At 37.9% G+C, this 17,613-nt stretch overlaps 2 protein-coding genes across 2 annotated transcripts; both read left to right on the top strand.

The window, feature by feature from the left end:
• Positions 1-103: 103 nt before the first annotated feature.
• On the top strand, positions 104-9,235 carry LOC106083863 (glutathione S-transferase theta-1). Its single transcript, XM_059366839.1, has 5 exons — positions 104-157; positions 249-391; positions 4,877-4,982; positions 8,584-8,906; positions 8,975-9,235. The coding sequence occupies exons 2-5, from the start codon at positions 280-282 to the stop codon at positions 9,109-9,111; spliced, it is 678 nt and encodes a 225-aa protein (XP_059222822.1). The 5' UTR covers positions 104-157; positions 249-279; the 3' UTR covers positions 9,112-9,235.
• A 3,705-nt stretch (positions 9,236-12,940) lies between these two features.
• LOC106083849 (glutathione S-transferase theta-1) lies at positions 12,941-17,583 on the top strand. Its single transcript, XM_013247111.2, has 4 exons — positions 12,941-13,109; positions 16,579-16,684; positions 16,853-17,169; positions 17,239-17,583. The coding sequence occupies exons 1-4, from the start codon at positions 12,998-13,000 to the stop codon at positions 17,376-17,378; spliced, it is 675 nt and encodes a 224-aa protein (XP_013102565.2). The 5' UTR covers positions 12,941-12,997; the 3' UTR covers positions 17,379-17,583.
• Positions 17,584-17,613: the final 30 nt, after the last annotated feature.

The following is a 17,613-nucleotide window of genomic DNA, read 5'->3' as shown; positions in this document are numbered from 1 at the left end:
ACGATAATTTCCCATTGATTTCTCTTTGAACTAGCGGTCATTTGTGTTTGCTTCTCATTCACATGGTAGTATTAGTATGTGTGTGCCCGCTTGTCGCCGTTTTAAAAGCATACACCATCATGAATTGAGATTTAGTTGGTGTGTGTTCTTTAACAAGGTAAGGTCGTTAGTATGAATAGAAGACGGGATTGTGAATTAAGAAAAAACCGAATCTTCTCCATTTTTAAATAATGAATAATAATTTATAGATTTTTGTGCAAAACTAGTGAACCAAACAAAATGTCTTTGGCCTATTACTATGATCTTCTGTCGCCACCTGCGAGGACTTTGCATATTATTTTAAAAATGAGTGGCGTACAATTTGAGGATTGTCCGGTGGCATTGTTAAAAGGCAAGTACCATAAGAAAAAAGTTCAAATGAAACAAAGAAGTAGGTATGTGTTCATATTGATTTTAAGCATTGTTAAGGGGCATTTTTTTGAGGTGTGGTCTGGTACTTTATAAGCAGTCACTTGATTTATGCTCTTTTTAGATTGATATGCCATAATGAATGATATTGACTGGCCTGTTGGCATTATGTCAATACGACCTCAAATGCTGCAAGAAGTGTTCAAAGATTGGATCTCTTGGCAGGAATTCATTCAAGGCACCCACGCTACTGCTTACCCGAATGCTTTTTATACCCACCACCATAGGATGGGGGTATACTAATCTAGTCATTCCGTTTGTAACACCTCGAAATATTGATCTGGGATCCCATGAAGTATATATATTCTGGATGGTCTCGAAATTATTATTCCAACTAGCCATGTCCGTCCGTATGTCTGTCGACATCACGATAGGGGTCGAACGCGTAAAATTAGCCGCTTTGAATTTTGCACATATACTTTATATTGATGTAGGTCGTTGGGGAATGAAAATGGGCCATATCGGTTCAGATTTGGATATAGCTCCCATATAAACCGATCTCCCGATTTGACTTCTTGAGCACATGGAAGCCACAAATTTTTGTCCGATTTGGCTGAAATTTTGCACATAGTGTTCCGTTATGACTTCTAACAACTGTGCCGAGTACGGTCCAAATCGGTGAAGAACCTGACGTAGCTACCATATAAACGGATCTAATAATCAATTCTTGAGCCCTTGGAAGCCTCAATTTTCATCCGATTTGGCTGAAATTTTGCACATGCTGTTCCAACATCTGTATCAAGTACAGTTCAAATCGGTCTATAACCTGATATAGCTCCCATATAAATCGATCTCCTGATTTGATTTCCTAAGCCCCTGGAAGCTGCAATTTTTGTCCGATTTGGTTGAAATTTTGTACATAGTGTTCTATTTTGACTTTCAACAACTGTGCCTTGTAGGGTTTAAATTTGTGTATAACCTGATATAGATCCCATATAAACCGATCTCCCGATTTGACTTCTGGACCCCCTGGAAGCCGCAATTTTCATCCAATTTGGTTGAAGTTTTGTTCATGGTGTTCTGTTATGTCTCCTAACAAATGTGCCAAGTACGGTCCAAATCGGTTATGAGCCTGATATAGCTCCCATATAGACCGATCTCCCGATTTGACTTCTTGAGCCCTTACAAACCGCGATTTTTATCCAATATGGCTGAAATTTTGCATATAGTGTTCTGTTAGGGCTCTCAACAACTTCGCTAAGTACGGTCAAATTCGGTCTATAACTAGATATAGCTCCCATATTATGGCAGAATCCATGGTGGTGGGTTCCCAAGATTCGACCCGGCCGAACTTAGCACGCTTTTACTTGTTTTCTTCTTAAAAGTTATACCTACGTCAAAGAAACACCCATTATTTACAAACAAATGTTCAAACAATTTTGTAACAAAACACACACATACATACATATGTACTTATTAGGCTTCTATGATTGAACCCATTGCCGTTATATTTGTTGTAGGGGATGAGATGCATTCAATTTTTAAATCAATTCTTTAAAAAATTTTAATGTACCCATTACCATGAGATGGTAAAATAGTCCCTGTCATTACCCAAAAAACAAAAAAAAATAAAATCTAATGTACGCTACCAAAAATGACATCATAGTCTTCTATGAGATAAGCTTTTTAAAAGTTTATTTGTTTCTGATCAATTTCAACGTTTCTCTCATCTTAAGAACATCTTCAAAAAAGAAAAAACAAGTAATTAATTGATTCATGCATAAGGTGGCCATCTACTCCGCTATTGGCGGGATTATCCCGCTTTTTTTTCAAATACCACATTTACATTGACATTTTTATAATCTGGATTAAACCAAATCCAAAAACAACTGTCCGTTTACATTGTGTTTTTGGGGATTTAAATGACATACACAAGCGTACTTGCGTATACATGAATGTGCATATAACACACACCCATACACAATTCTTGAAAACAGTTGCATATTTTAGTACTTTTATCGATTATTCAGCCATGCAATCGGGTTTATTTGGGATTAAAAAATAAATCTTGCAAAAAACCGGATTTAAGGCTCTCGTCAGCTGATTTTATAAAGGGAAAATAGATGATCGAGCAATTAAATACAGATTTAAACGGAGTTTTAGTTTTATATGGTAAAACTTACAAAAAACACAGTATTTAGCACTTAAATCTCGAAAAGGTCATAAATCCTGATTCAGTGGCCAATGTAAACGTACTTTTCACACAATTTGCTTAAAGGAGAACATAAGAATATAATTTAGGGTTGAAATGTCGATTTTCAAATAAGATATTAATGAAGAAAGTCTTTTTCAATCGGGAAAGTAGAAGGTGTTAGCGTATAAGCAAATCAATTTGAATCGTTAGTCGAAGAACTCATTACAACATTGAGGGAAAGAAGAAAACCACATTTTTGCCCAAATCTGTTTATAATAAACAAGTAAAAGCGTGCTAAGTTCGACCGGGCCGAATCTTGGGAACCCACCACCATGGATTCTGCTTAAAAGTTATACAAAATAAATTTAGTTGAAGGACATATTTTTATTTTACATACCAAACTTCTGTCAAACCAGCAAAAATTAAAGCTTCTAGGAACCGAACAAGGATGGTCGAGAGATGGGTTTACATGGGATATATCAGGTTATAGATTGATATGGACCGTACTTGGCACAGTTGTTGGAAGACGTAACAGAATACCGCATGCAAAATTTCAGCCAAATCGGACAAAAATTGAGGCTTGTAAGAACTCAAGAAGTCATAACGGAACACCACATTCAAAATATGAGCCAATTCGGACAAAAATTGCGGGTTATAAGAGCTCAAGAAGTCAAATCGGGAGATCGGTTTATATGCGAGCTATAACAGGTTATAGACCGATTTGGACCGTACATGGCACAAATGATGGCAGTCATAACGGAACACCACATTCAAAATATGAGCCAAATCGGACAAAATTGCGGGTTGTAAGAGATCAAGAAGACAAATCGGGAGATCGGTTTATAAGGGTTCTATATCAGGTTATAGACCGATGTGAACCGTAATTGGCCCAGTTGTAGGAAGTCATAACAAAACACTGCATGCAAATTTTCAGTCAAATCGGACAAAAATTGCGGTTGTAAGGGCTCAATAAGTCAAATCAGGAGATCGGTTTATATGGGAGCTATATCAGGTTATAGACCGATTTGGACCGCATTTCGCCCAGTTGTTGGAAGTCATAACAGAACACATGAAAAATTTCAGCCAAATCGGAAGCGGCTTGTATGGGCTGAAGAAGTCAAATCGGGAGATCGGTTTATATGGGTGCTATATTTAAACATGGAGTTAGAGTGATTTTGACAGGCGGATGGACAGACGGAAGGACGACGGACATCGCATTTGTCAGGTCCTTTGCCCGGTATTTGGCACGTATGTTAAAGGTGATAGGTGAAGCCATTGTACAGAATTTCAGCCAAATATCAGATAAGAATTGCGCCTCCAGATTCAAGAAGTATAATCGAGAGATCGGTTTATATGGGAGCCAAAACACTAAATGCAAAATTTCAGTTAAATCGTATAATAATTGCGCCCCCAGAGGCTCAAGAAAACTAGATCCGAGATCGGTTTATATAGCAGCTCCATCAGGTTATGAACCAATTTTACCACACTTATCCCAATCGTTGGAAGTCATAACAAAATACCTTATACAAAATGTCAGCCAAATCGGGTATGAATTGCCCCCTCTAGAGGCTCAAGGAGTCAAGGTCCAAGATCGGTTTATTTGGCAGCTTTGTCTAAACATGGACCGATATATCCCATTTGCAATCCAAAAAGACCCCATAAATTATATATATTCTTGATCGTCATGACATTTTAAGTCGATCTAGCCATGTCCGTTCGTCCGTCCATCTGTCTGTCGAAAGCACGCTAACTTTCGAAGGAGTAAAGCTAGACGCTTGAAATTAGTTAGGTCGGTTGGGATTGTAAATGGACCATATCGGTCCATGTTTTGATATAGCTGCCATATAAACCGGTCTTAGGTCTTGACTTCTAGAGGGCGCAATTCTTATCGATTTGGCTGAAATTTTGCAAGTGATGTTTTGGTATGACTTCCAACAATTTTGCTAGGTATGGTTCAAATTGGATCATAACCTGATATAGCTGTCATATAAACCGATCTCCTGAGCCTCTGAAGGGCGCAATTATTACTCGATTTGCCTGAAATTTTGCAGACGCTGTTTTTCTATGACTTCTAACAGCCATGACAAGTACTTTTCATATCGGCCAATAACTTCATATAGCTCATATATATTTGAAAAATTCATCCAAAAACTTGACAAGAGCAAACCATGGTGGAGGGTATATAAGATTCAGCCCGGCTGACCTTAGCACGCTTTTTCTTATTTTGGATTATTATGTAAAACGATGATTTATGTAATTTATTTTTCATATTAGGTGAACACATGACTGAGGATTACAAGACCAACATCAATCGTTTCCAAAAAGTACCCTGTATAATCGATGGTGGATTTAAACTAGCGGAGAGCATTGCTATATTAAGGTGGGTATGCATTTGTTGCTTACAAATATTTACAAGGTAACTAACACTGAGTGTTACCAAGTGTTCTATGGCATATCTGTCAAACTAGAAACGACAGCTGCATGATATTGATATGATATGAAAAAACCCCATGGAAGAATGCAAAAATCTTGAGAAACGGAAAAACAAGGTAAAGCCCTACAAGTTCCAAGTCGCACACGATCTTTCACCAAATCAAAAAAGTTAGACTAGACTCCGATGGAAGCACGCAGAAATATTAAAAAACGGAAATACAAGGTAAAGCCCTACAAGTTACAAGACGCACACGATCTTTCACCAAATCAAAAAAGGTAGACTAGTAAGAGCAACGTCAATCCTATGGACTTTTCTATGTGGGCCATTTTAGAGCGCCAGGTAAGACAAAAATAGGCCAATGTGCTGAAGAAACCCATTGTACGGCAATGGCCCAAAACACCGGCAGATTACATTAGTGCAGCTTTCAACTCGTTTTTTGACTGACAGAGGAATAGTCAAGGCAACAGATGATATTTATATTATTTCCATACCAAGAAAATGTGATAGGTTGAATTGGTAACACTGCGTGTAAGCCTCCCTGTAGCTCTTTTGTTTCTTCTATAATATGTATGTTAACTGAAAAAGTAGAATTGAAACAATTTTTAACTGCCAGAATAGTATTCTGAAAAGATCTTTTATAAAAATTAAATATTAGCAAATTTTCTATAGAATACCCTTGAATCCGATTAATTGAATACCTTTTAATTAAAAATGACGACTAATTGAAAGAAATTACTTGCAATATTAAATTTTAAGGACTTTTTAACACATTTCACTTCACTTAATTGAAAAACTCCGTGGATGCTTGTGCTGCACAACAAGAACAGTGCAGCATAATGAAACGGTGCGAGGAGCGACCGCAGATGATCAGTGCTGCCCGTTCGTTTGGCTGTTTATCAACCACTCACACACATGTAACAACAACCAACTGTGCGAAAAGCGACCACGGAGGTTTCGTGTTACTACCCTGCAAACATTTTCTATCGTGCGAGTCACTAAATCTGCTCTAAAGGAAGTTGAAAACAATCTCAGGCGATATCATATTTTACTCTAATTAGTGTCTTGGTACGGGAGAAAACGTGCCACTTGGCGATATATACCCATGAGTGACTAAATAGGGACTAAAAAGAGTTTAAAATTCGATTATCAACGTCATTAACAAAAATAAATTTTTATTTGCCTAATATTTTTTTTTACCTTTTCGAGTTAGGTTTTTTTTATTTCTCTTCCTAATTTATTTCTTTTCCAAATTAAGATTAATAATCGGAGATTTTATTCGCAATGATTTTCCCCGACTGGGATTTGAACTGCCAACCTTGCGATTGTGAGGCGTATGCTATCCCTCTGTGTTACCGGCCTTTCTTCATTACAGAAGCCTAAGTAAACATACATTCTTCTGAATCATGAATAGACTTACTAACGAGCAACGCTTGCAAATCATTGAATTTTATTACCAAAATCAGTGTTCCGTTCGAAATGTGTTCAAATTTTGACAAATTTTGTTCAGCGATGAGGCTCATTTCTGGTTGAATGGCTACGTAAATAAGCAAAATTGCCGCATTTGGAGTGAAGAGCAACCAGAAGCCGTTCAAGAACTGCCCATGCATCCCGAAAAATGCACTGTTTGGTGTGGTTTGTACGCTGGTGGAATCATTGGACCGTATTTTTTCAAAGATGCTGTTGGACGCAACGTTACGGTGAATGAACACATTTCGAACCGAACACTGATTTTGGTAATAAAATTCAATGATTTGCAAGCGTTGCTCGTTAGTAAGTCTATTCATGATGAAATGTCAAAGCATACTGAGCATCTTTCTCTTTGACACCATGTCTGAAATCCCACGTGATCTGTCAAATACTAATGCATGAAAATCCTAACCTCAAAAAAATCACCCTTTAGTATCCAAAACAACAACAAAGAATCTATTTTTAAATTTGTAGCAATAACAGTTGATTTTGAGAAACTAATTAGCGAAACATGAATGATAGAATTCCGACATTAATGTATTTTGTTGTTGTAAATTTTGAAATCTCTACAAACTATCATACAAAAGGACCTAAAAAGTGACTATTCTGGGAGGGAGTGAGAAAGTCACTTCCAAATGTTTGGAGGGTATTGCTTCCTTGTTAACTTACTCACTGACCTACACAAAAAAAATGAACGATTCACAGCAAGTGCTCTCCTTTTAGAGCTTTTGAACACAAAGCAAACCAGAAAGCTCAACTTAACGAAAACAACATAATGTGCGTTCATTCTCAGTGTTGTCAATATCCCCTAAACTAGGAAATATTCTCAGTAACAAGGCTCGATAAAAGTGGCTGCGTATACGAAAAATCAACTTATGGCAAAATGTATTAACGGCAAAATGTACCGGTGGCAAAAAGTATAAAGGCAAATGTATTGACATAACTTTATAATAACAAAGTAATCAATAATGCAAACTAAACAATAAAGCACCCATGGTTATGAATAAGTAGCGGTCCGGTACATGACCAAATTTGTTATACCACCATACGATGGGGGTATACTTATCTAGTAATTCCGTTTGTAACACCTCGAAATATTGATTAAGTACCCCATAAAGTATATATATTCTTGATCGTCTCGAAATTCTGATTCGAACTAGTTACGTCCGTCCGTCGTCCGTCTGTCGAAATCACCATAGCGGTCGAACGCGTAGAGCTAGCCGCTTGAAATTTTGCACAGATACTTTATATTGATGTAGATCGTTGAGGATTGCAAATGAACCATATCGGTTCAGATTTAGATATAACTTCCATATAAACCTATCTCCCGAATTGACTTCTTGAGCCCCTGAATTTTTCATGTGATGTTCCGTTATGACTTCCAACAACTGTGCCAAGTGCGGTTCCAATCGTTCAAGAACCTGATTTAGCTCCCACATAAACCGATCTCCCTATTTGACTACTTGAGCCCATGGAAGCCACAATTTTTGTCCGAATTGGCTGAAATTTTGTTATGACTTCCAACAACTGTGTCAATTACAGTCCAAATCGGTCGAGAACCTGATATACCCCCCTATAAACCGATATCCCGATTTGACTTCTTGAGCCCCTGGAAGCCACAATTTTTATTCTATTTGGCTGAAATTTTGCACATAGCGTTCTGTTATGACTCTCAACAACGGAGTCAAGTACGGTCCGAATCAGTCTGTAACCTGATATAGCTTCCATATAAACCGATATCCCGATTTGACTTCCTGAGCCCCTCGAAGCCGCAATTTTTGTCCGATTTGGCTGAAATTTTGCACATAGTGTTCAGTTACGACTTCCAAAAACTGCCAAATTGGTCAAGAACATGATATAGCTCCCATATAAACCAATCTCCAGACTTGATTTCTTGAGCTCTTCGTCAGATATTCAACAACAAAAATTTTTTTAAATGTTATCAGTGGTATGTCGAAGACACTAAATACCTGAAGTTCAGGATTGCAAGAAATCTTAAGTCAGAGTATAAACTCTCCAAACGCCGATACATTTGTTGTGTTTTAATTTTTTCAGTGTAATGTTATTTATTATTTTTCAGATATTTAAGTGCCCAGGGAAAAATACCCGAACATCTCTATTCCAAAAACCTTGTTGAACAGGCCCGTATTGATGAATGTCTAGAATGGCAACAAACAACATTGGCCAGCACATGTGCTCTCTATTTCCGTGCTAAATGGTTGGAGCCTACATTATCAGGGGGCAAAACGCAACCATCACCAGAGAAATTGGAAACTTTAAAAACAAGGATGGAAACTAATTTGGACTTGGTCGAAAAATTATGGTTAGAAAGTTCAGATTTTTTGTGTGGCAACCAAATGACTGTGGCAGATATTTTTGCTGCTTGTGTACTCGAACAGACACGTAAGTCCAGGGCAATGCAAGTTTAATTCAAAAATATATAGTGCTTCGTTTTATGTCCATGTCTTTAGGTATAGCAGAATACGATGTTCGTGCCCAATATCCCAAAATTCGTGCATGGTTGAAGCGGGTACGCGAAGCTTGTAACCCACATTTTGATTATGCCCATCAAACTGTGTACAAAATCGGTGGATCGGAGCCAAACTGAATTGAATTTTAGAAAGGTGCAAAATCAGTGTTTGCTTTGTAAATAAGCCAATATAATTTTATAAATGAAAATTTTAATGAAAAACTTTTTTTAAATCAAATTTTTTAATTGATTTTTTCGAAAACTTTGATTGATATTATCATTGGACCATTGGATCAATAAATTTCGTGATTGAAATCGATTTTTATTTTTTTTTGTGTACACAGAAAAAAAATATCCCGAAAATCTAAGTTAGGAATGAACCGCCCATCCCTACGCAAGCACGGATCTACCTACGCCGGAGCTTGTGGGACCCCCCCGTCGGAACCATCCTGTTTCCTCAACAAAGCCTCAGGAGAGATACCAGAGGTACGTTTTGTTCACCCAGATAACAGAAGAAACGGCTCCCCAGAAAGGAGAGCCTACGTCTCTGCAGACGCGGGCAGGAACACATCAAGTGCTCAATAGTCTCCTCCTCATCCTAATCGAGGCAACTCCTGCAGAATCATTGTATCCCCCTGCGGCCTATTGCACAGTTTCCGGTTATAACCCCTGTCAAAGTACTTATCGATCGTTTATCGAACGCCAGCAAATCCCTCGTCCTCCTCCGGTCGATGACGGGCCATAGCGCCTACGCAGTCCGGCAACCATCTACCGAGTCCCAACTCGCCACCGACGCCGCCCTGGCCTTCACATCTACTGTGTTTAAATGCGACAAATGGCACGTAGGCATAAGCCTCTGCCTGAAAGACACTCGTCCGGCAGTCTCAGAGACATACTGATATTGGTTTCATCAGAGTAGACCCCTAATCCACTCCCTGAAACCATCTTGGAGCCATTTGTGTAGATCAAGGTCTTATCGTCCTGGAATCCCCTCATGCCCAGGAACCCATGTCAGCGTCACATCGTGGGCCGGGAGCCTATCCAGGGATTCCAAACAAGGTCTTGAGCGCCGCCATACTGTCCACATAAATTCTGAGTTTCGAGGGCGGTAGCCCTTTACCAGAATTACTCTTGCGCCCACTGCAATGGCACAGACCTCTGCCTGAAGGACCATACACTCGTTCGGCAGTCTCAGAGACATACTGATATTGGATGCATCAGAGTGGACCCCCAATCCAGTCCCTGAATCCATCTTGGAGCCATATGTGTAGATCGAGGTCTTATCGTCCTCTTATGTACACCATCGGCCCACCATTCGTCCCTCTCAGGAAAACGAATCGCGAATGCCCTCCGATTTGGAGAAAATACATATAAGTACAAGTCATTGTTCAATATCTAAAAACAAAAACCGATCTGAATCATATACGGCACGGATATCGAAAAGCCTAACATAAGTCACTGTGTGAAATTTCAGTGAAATCGCTATACCGGTCTATATGGCAGGTATATCCAAATCTAGACCGATTTGGGTCAAGTTGCAGAAAAATGTTGAAGGGCCTATCACAGCACACTGTCCCAAATTTCAGGGAAATCGCATTATAAATGCGATTTTTATGGCCCCAAAACCTTAAATCGAGAAATCGGTCTATATGGCAGCTATATCCAAATCTGGACCGATCTGAGCCAGATTGAAGAAGAATATCGATGGGCCTAACACAACTCACTGTCCCAAATTTCGGCGACATCGGACAATAAATGCGCCTTTTATGGGCCCAAAAACTTAAATCGAGAGATCGGTCTATATGGCAGCTATATCAAAATCTAGACCGATTTAGGCCATATTGCAGAGGTATATCGAGGGACTTAACTTAAGTCACTGTCCCAAATTTCGGCGACATCGGACAATAAATGCGCCTTTTATGGGCCAAAAACCTTAAATGGAGAGATCGGTCTATATGACAGCTATATCCAAATCTGAACCTATCTGAGCCAAATTGACGAAGGATATCGATGGGCCTAACACAACTCACTGTCCCAAATTTCGGCGACATCGGACAATAAATGCGCCTTTTACGGGCCCAAAACCTTAAATCGGCGGATAGGTCTATATGGCAGCTATATTCAAATCTGGAACGATCTTGTCATATTGCAGAAGTATGTCGAGGGACTTAACTTAACTCACTGTCCCAAATTTTGGCAACATCGGACAATAAATTCGCCTTTTATGGCCCCAAAACCTTAAATCGAGACATCGGTCTATATGTCAGCTATATACAAATCTGGACCCATCTAGGCCATATTTCAGAAGTATGTCGAGGGACTTAACTTAACTCACTGTCCCAAATTTCGGCAACATCGGACAATAAATGCGCCTTTTATGGGCCCAAAACCTTAAATAGAGTGATCGGTCTATATGACAGCTATATCCAAATCTGGACCCATCTAGGCCATATTGCAGAAGTATGTCGAGGGACTTAACTTAACTCACTGTCCCAAATTTCTGCGAAATTGGATTATAAATGCACTTTTTATGGCTCCAAAACCTTAAATCAAGGGATCGGTCTATATGTCAGCTATATTTAAATCTGGACCCATCTAGGCCATATTGTAGAAGTATGTCGAGGGACTTAACTTAACTCACTGTCCCAAATTTCGGCGCCATCGGACAATAAATGCGCCTTTTATGGGTCCAAAACCTTAAATCGAGAGATCGGTCTAATTGCCGAGACCGATCTGTGCCAAATTGCTGAAAGATGTTGAGGGTCCAAACCCAACTCACTGTCCCAAATTTCATCAATATCGGATAATATATGTGGCTTTTATTGGCCTAAGACCCTAAATCGGCGGATGGATCTATATGGCAGCTATATCCAAATCTGGACCGATCTGAGCCAAATTGAAGAAGGATGTCGAAGGGCCTAACACAACTTACTGTTCCAAATTTCATCAATATCGAATAATATATGTGTCTTTTATTGGCCTAAGACCCTAAATCGGCAGATGGGTCTATATGGCAGCTATATCCAAATCTGGACCGATCTGTGACAAATTGAAGAAGAATGTCGAAGGGCCTAACACAACTTAATGTCCCAAATTTCATCAGTGTCGGATAATATATGTGACTTTTATTGGCCTAAGACCCTAAATCGGCGGATCGGTCTTTATGGGGGCTATATCAAGATATAGTCCGATATAACCCATCTTCGAACTTAACCTGCTTATGGACAAAAAAAGGGAATATGTGCACAGTTTCAGCTCAATATCTCTATTTTTGAAGACTGTAGCGTGATTTCAACAACAGGCGTACAGACGGGCGGACATGTCTAGATCGTCTTAGATTTTTACACTGATCAAGAATATATATACTTTATAGGGTCAGAAATGGATATTTCGATGTGTTGCAAACGGAATGACAAAATGAATACACCCCCATCCTTCGGTGGTGTGTATAAAAAAGTTTGGTGTGAGAACTCCAAAACATTTTTAAGTTGTGCATTACTGATCTAATATCGTCTGGGAGGTGAGTAATTTCAAGTTATAGTAACTTGGAATTTATCACCTCTCATACAATGAACCTGGAACTATTTTACAGTGAGATCAATTGACAATTACGTCATGTCCAATTTCATTAACCTTCAATGCTGATAGTGATTCTAAGTTGATCGGTTATCGATCTATCGCTCTCCCTACTGGGTCTTACAAGCAAATGCAGTTCGAATACATTGTACAATAGTAGTGGTGTATTGTATAACTACTATGAGGAGAGTCAGAGAAAAAGAGAGTAAGAGAAGAAGAGAGTTGTTAAGGCTAATGTTAACTATTAGAAGCCACACGCCTTGCATTAAAGTTTATTTGGTTTGAGGTCTTAAAAAAGGTAAGTTCGCTAAATGCAAAAGACGGTTTGTTAAAACTTATCCACAAAAGATTTTGATGCTAATTAAACATAAACAAATAAGCTTTCCCCTTAAATAAATAATGACAAATTATTTACAGATTTTTGTGCAAAAATTCTTAAACAAACAAAATGTCGTTGGCCTATTACTATGATCTGATGTCTCAGCCGTCGAGGGCTTTGTATATTATTTTAAAAATGAGTGGAGTACAATTTGAGGATTGTCCGGTGGCACTAAGAAAGGGTAAGTATTTCATTAAAAAAAAACAATAATGGAAAAGTTACAGATTAGTCAATTAGAATTTCGAAAAAATGAACACATATACACAGACATATTTAAAATAAACATGGAGTTGATATCAATCCTATTTCCTTTAATAAAAATCACATACATGTGTATCGAATTGAAATCAATTTTTTTTTTGAAGAATGATCTAATCTTTTAATCTTTTCCATCCACTCTTAACTCTTGACCTTTGGAACGAATAACCCAAATATATTGCAACTAAATAAACAACATTTTACTTGTTTTAAATGAAATGCAGTCGAATTTGAAATAAAATATTTAGAAGTTATGTCAACTATCCCAATATGTCTGTTATCTCGTAAACTATTATCCGTCGATAGAAAGAAATAGAGAATTGAATAATATTGGGTTGCCCAAAAAGTAATTGCGGATTTTTTAAAAGAAGGTAAATGCATTTTTAATAAAACTTAGAATGAACTTTAATCAAATATACTTTTTTACACTTTTTTTCAAAAGCAAGCTAAAAGAAACAGCTGATAACTGACAGAAGAAAGAATGCAATTACAGAGTCACAAGCTGTGAAAAAATTTGTCAACGCCGACTATATGAAAAATCCGCAATTAATTTTTGGGCAACCCAATACAAATTCGTTTGATGTGAAACATTTTTATACCCACTACCTTAGGATAGGGGGTATATTCATTTAGTCATTCCGTTTGTAACACATCGAAATGTCAATTTCCGACCCTACAAATGTATATATTTAGGATCGTCGTAAAATTCTAAGACGATTCAACGATGTCAGTCTATATGTCCGTCTATCCGTCTGTCCGTCTATCCGTCCGTCCGTCCGTCCGTCCGTCTGTTGTTATCACTCTATAGCCTTCAAAAATTGAGATATTGAGCTAAAATTTGGCACAGATACGTCTTTTTGATGCACGCTGGTTAAGTTCTTGAACGGGCCAAATCGGACCATATTTGGATATAGCTGCTATATAGACCGATTTTCCGATAAAGGGTCTAATGCCCTTAAAAACTAAATTTTTCATACGATTTTGCAGAAAATTTAAAAAATGAGTAGTTTTAGGCCTCCCAACAAAGGAGCCAAGTATGGTTTAGATCGGACTATATTTTGATATAAGCCCATAAAAGCTTTATTTTACATCCGATTTTGCTGAAATTTGAAACCGTGAGTAGTTTAAGGCTTCCCGACATCTGACCCAAATATGGTTTAGATCGGACTATATTTGGATATAGCTGCCATATAGACCGATCTGCCGATAAGGGAACTGAAGCCCATAAAAGCTTTATTTTTCATCCGATTTTGCTGAAATTTGAAACAGTGGGTTATTTTTAGCCTCCTAATACCTGACCAAAATATGGTTTAGATCGGACTATATTTGGATATAGCTGCCACATTGACCGATCTCCCCATAAAGGGTCTGAAGCCCATAAAAGCTTTATTTATTACCCGATTTCGCTGAAATTTAAAACAGTGGGTTATTTTAAGCCTCCCGTCATCTGACGTTAATATGGTTCAGATCGGACTATATTTAGATATAGCTGTCATATAGACCAATCTGCCGATAAAGGGTCTAATGCCCATAAATGCTTTATTTTTCATTCGATTTTGCTGAAATTTGAAACAGTGGGTTATTTTAAGCCTCCTAATACCTGACCTGAATATGGTTCAAATCGGACTATATTTGGATATAGCTGTCATATAGACTGATCTCCCGATAAAGGGTCTGAAGCCCATAAAAGCTTTATTTATTACGCGATTTCGCTGAAATTTGAAACAGGGAGTAGTTTAAGGCCTCCCAATATTCGACCTAAATACGGTTCAGATCGGACTATATTTGGATATAGCTGCCATATAGACCGATCTGCCGATAAGGGGTCTGAAGCCCATAAAAGCTTTATTTTTCATCCGATTTTGCTGAAATTTGAAACAGTGAGTAGTTTTAGGCCTCCCGACAACTGACCCAAATATGGTTCAGATCGGACTATATTTAGATATAGCTATCATATAAACCGACCTCCCGATAAGGAGTCCGATGCCAAAAAAAGCTTCAGTTTTCATCCGATTTTGCTGAAATTTCAAACAGTGGGTTACTTTAAGCCTCCTAATATCTGACCTAAATATGGTTCAGATCAGACTATATTTGGATATAGCCGCAATAGAGACCGATCTGCCGATAAAGGGTCTAAAGCTCATAAAAGCTTTATATTTTATCCAATTTCGCTGAAATTTGAAATAGTGAGTAGTTTTAGGCCTCTTAACATCTGACCCAAATATCTTCCAGATCGGACTATACTTAGATATAGTTGTCATATAGACCGATCTCCCGATAAAGGGTCTGAAGACCATAAATGCTTTATTTATTACCCGATTTCGCTGAAATTTAAAACAGTGGCTTATTTTAAGCCTCCCGATATCCCACCTTAATATGGTTCAGATCGGACTATATTTATATATAGCTGCCATATAGACCGATCTGCCGATAAGGGGTCTGAAGCCCATAAAAGCTTTATTTATTACCCGATTTCGCTGAAATTTAAAACAGAGGGTTATTTTGAGCCTCCCGACATATGACCTATATGTGGTTCGATCGGACAATATTTAGATATAGCTGCCATATAGACCGTTTTCCCGACAAGGGGTCTGAAGCCCATAAAAGCTTTATTTATTACCCGATTTCGCTGAAATTTGAAACAGTGAGTAGGTTAAGACCTCCCAACATCCGACCTAAAGATGGTTCTGATCGGACAATATTTAGATATAGCTGCCATATAGCCCGATCTGCCGATAAGGGGACTGAAGCCCATAAAAACTTTATTTATTACCCGATTTCGCTGAAATTTGAAACAGTGAGTTTTTTTGAGCCTCACGATATCCGACCTTTATATGATTCAGATCGGTTTATAATGGGATATATCTGCCAAAAAGACCAATATTTGGTTTTACAAATAATAATGACATATATTGGGTTGGTGGTTTTTAAAAGAAAGTAAATGCATTTTTAATAAAACTTAGAATGAACTTTAATCAAATATACTTTTTTTACACTTTTTTTCTAAAGCAAGCTAAAAGTAACAGCTGATAACTGACAGAAGAAAGAATGCAATTACAGAGTTACAAGCTGTGAAAAAAATTTGTCAACGCCGACTATATGAAAAATCCGCAATTACTTTTTGGGCAACCCAATATTAGACCACTCAATGTCCGTGCCGAATTTGGTGGGTATCCAAAGTTCGGCCCGGCCGACAAAACGCCTTTTTACTTGTTTTTGGTTTATTTATTTTAATCTTATCTGGTATTCACTGCAACTTTCGATGATTCTATTTATTATTTGGCTTATTATTTAACACAATCACATACATATATATATGTATGGTTTGGGTTTGTCTCATTTTTAGTGTGTTGGTATAAACGTTGATTTCTGGATTTTTTTATTTGTATTAGGTGCTCATTTGACCGAGGATTTCAAAACCAACATTAATCGCTTCCAAAAAGTTCCCTGTATAAACGATGGCGGATTTAAACTGGCCGAGAGTATTGCTATATTAAGGTGGGTAAGAATTTATTATCAAGTGGTAGTCTTCATTGAAACTCACTAAGCTGTTTTTGGGAACATTTTTCATTTCTCCCAGTTATGTATAAAATTTTTTAAAAATTTTTCTACACAAATATTTAAAAATTTTGCTTTTAACCCTTTCATTTATTTATAATTGTTTAGATATCTAAGTGCCAAGGGTAAAATACCCGAACATCTTTATCCCAAAAATGTTGTGGAACAGGCCCGCGTCGATGAATTCTTGGAGTGGCAACATATAACATTGCGCATCACCTGTGCCCTTTATTTCCGTGCAAAATGGCTGGACCCCATGCTGACGGGCAAAAAGGCATCAGAAGATAAATTGGCATCACTGAAAACTCACATGGAAACCAATTTGGCCATCGTGGAAAATTTGTGGTTAGAGAGTACAGATTTTCTGTGTGGCAATCAAATGACGGTGGCCGATATTTTTGCTGCTTGTGAAATTGAGCAGCCACGTTAGTACAACACGAACTAAAATCAAAAAAACAATTTACTAAAATGTTTTTATTGTTTGCTGTCTTTAGGTATGGCAGATTACGATGTACGTGCTCATTATCCTAAAATCCGTGCTTGGTTGCAGCGTGTACGTGAAGCTTGTGGTCCACATTATGATTATGCCCATCAATTTGTATATAAAATCTGTGGATCGGAGCCAACTAACTAAAAAGTGAAGAAAAGGAGATAGATGCTTACTTTTTCGTTTACTATTTCATATGCTTCGTAAGGGGCTATGTACATGTATTCTCTACAGTGAAGTAGTAAAAATAGTCCAACGACGTTTTATATATCTCTTAAAATGTTTTATAATTTGTTAATACATACTTTATTAACTAAAATAAAGGAAGTTTGCCCATTTGGCCGAAAACTAACCGCTTTCTTATAGGTTTCTTCTGGTGGAC

Source organism: Stomoxys calcitrans, chromosome 4, assembly GCF_963082655.1.
Source record: "Stomoxys calcitrans chromosome 4, idStoCalc2.1, whole genome shotgun sequence".
Lineage (NCBI taxonomy): Eukaryota > Metazoa > Arthropoda > Insecta > Diptera > Muscidae > Stomoxys > Stomoxys calcitrans.
The sequence above is the reverse complement of the archived record's forward strand: the minus strand, read 5'-3'. Positions and strand labels throughout refer to the sequence as shown.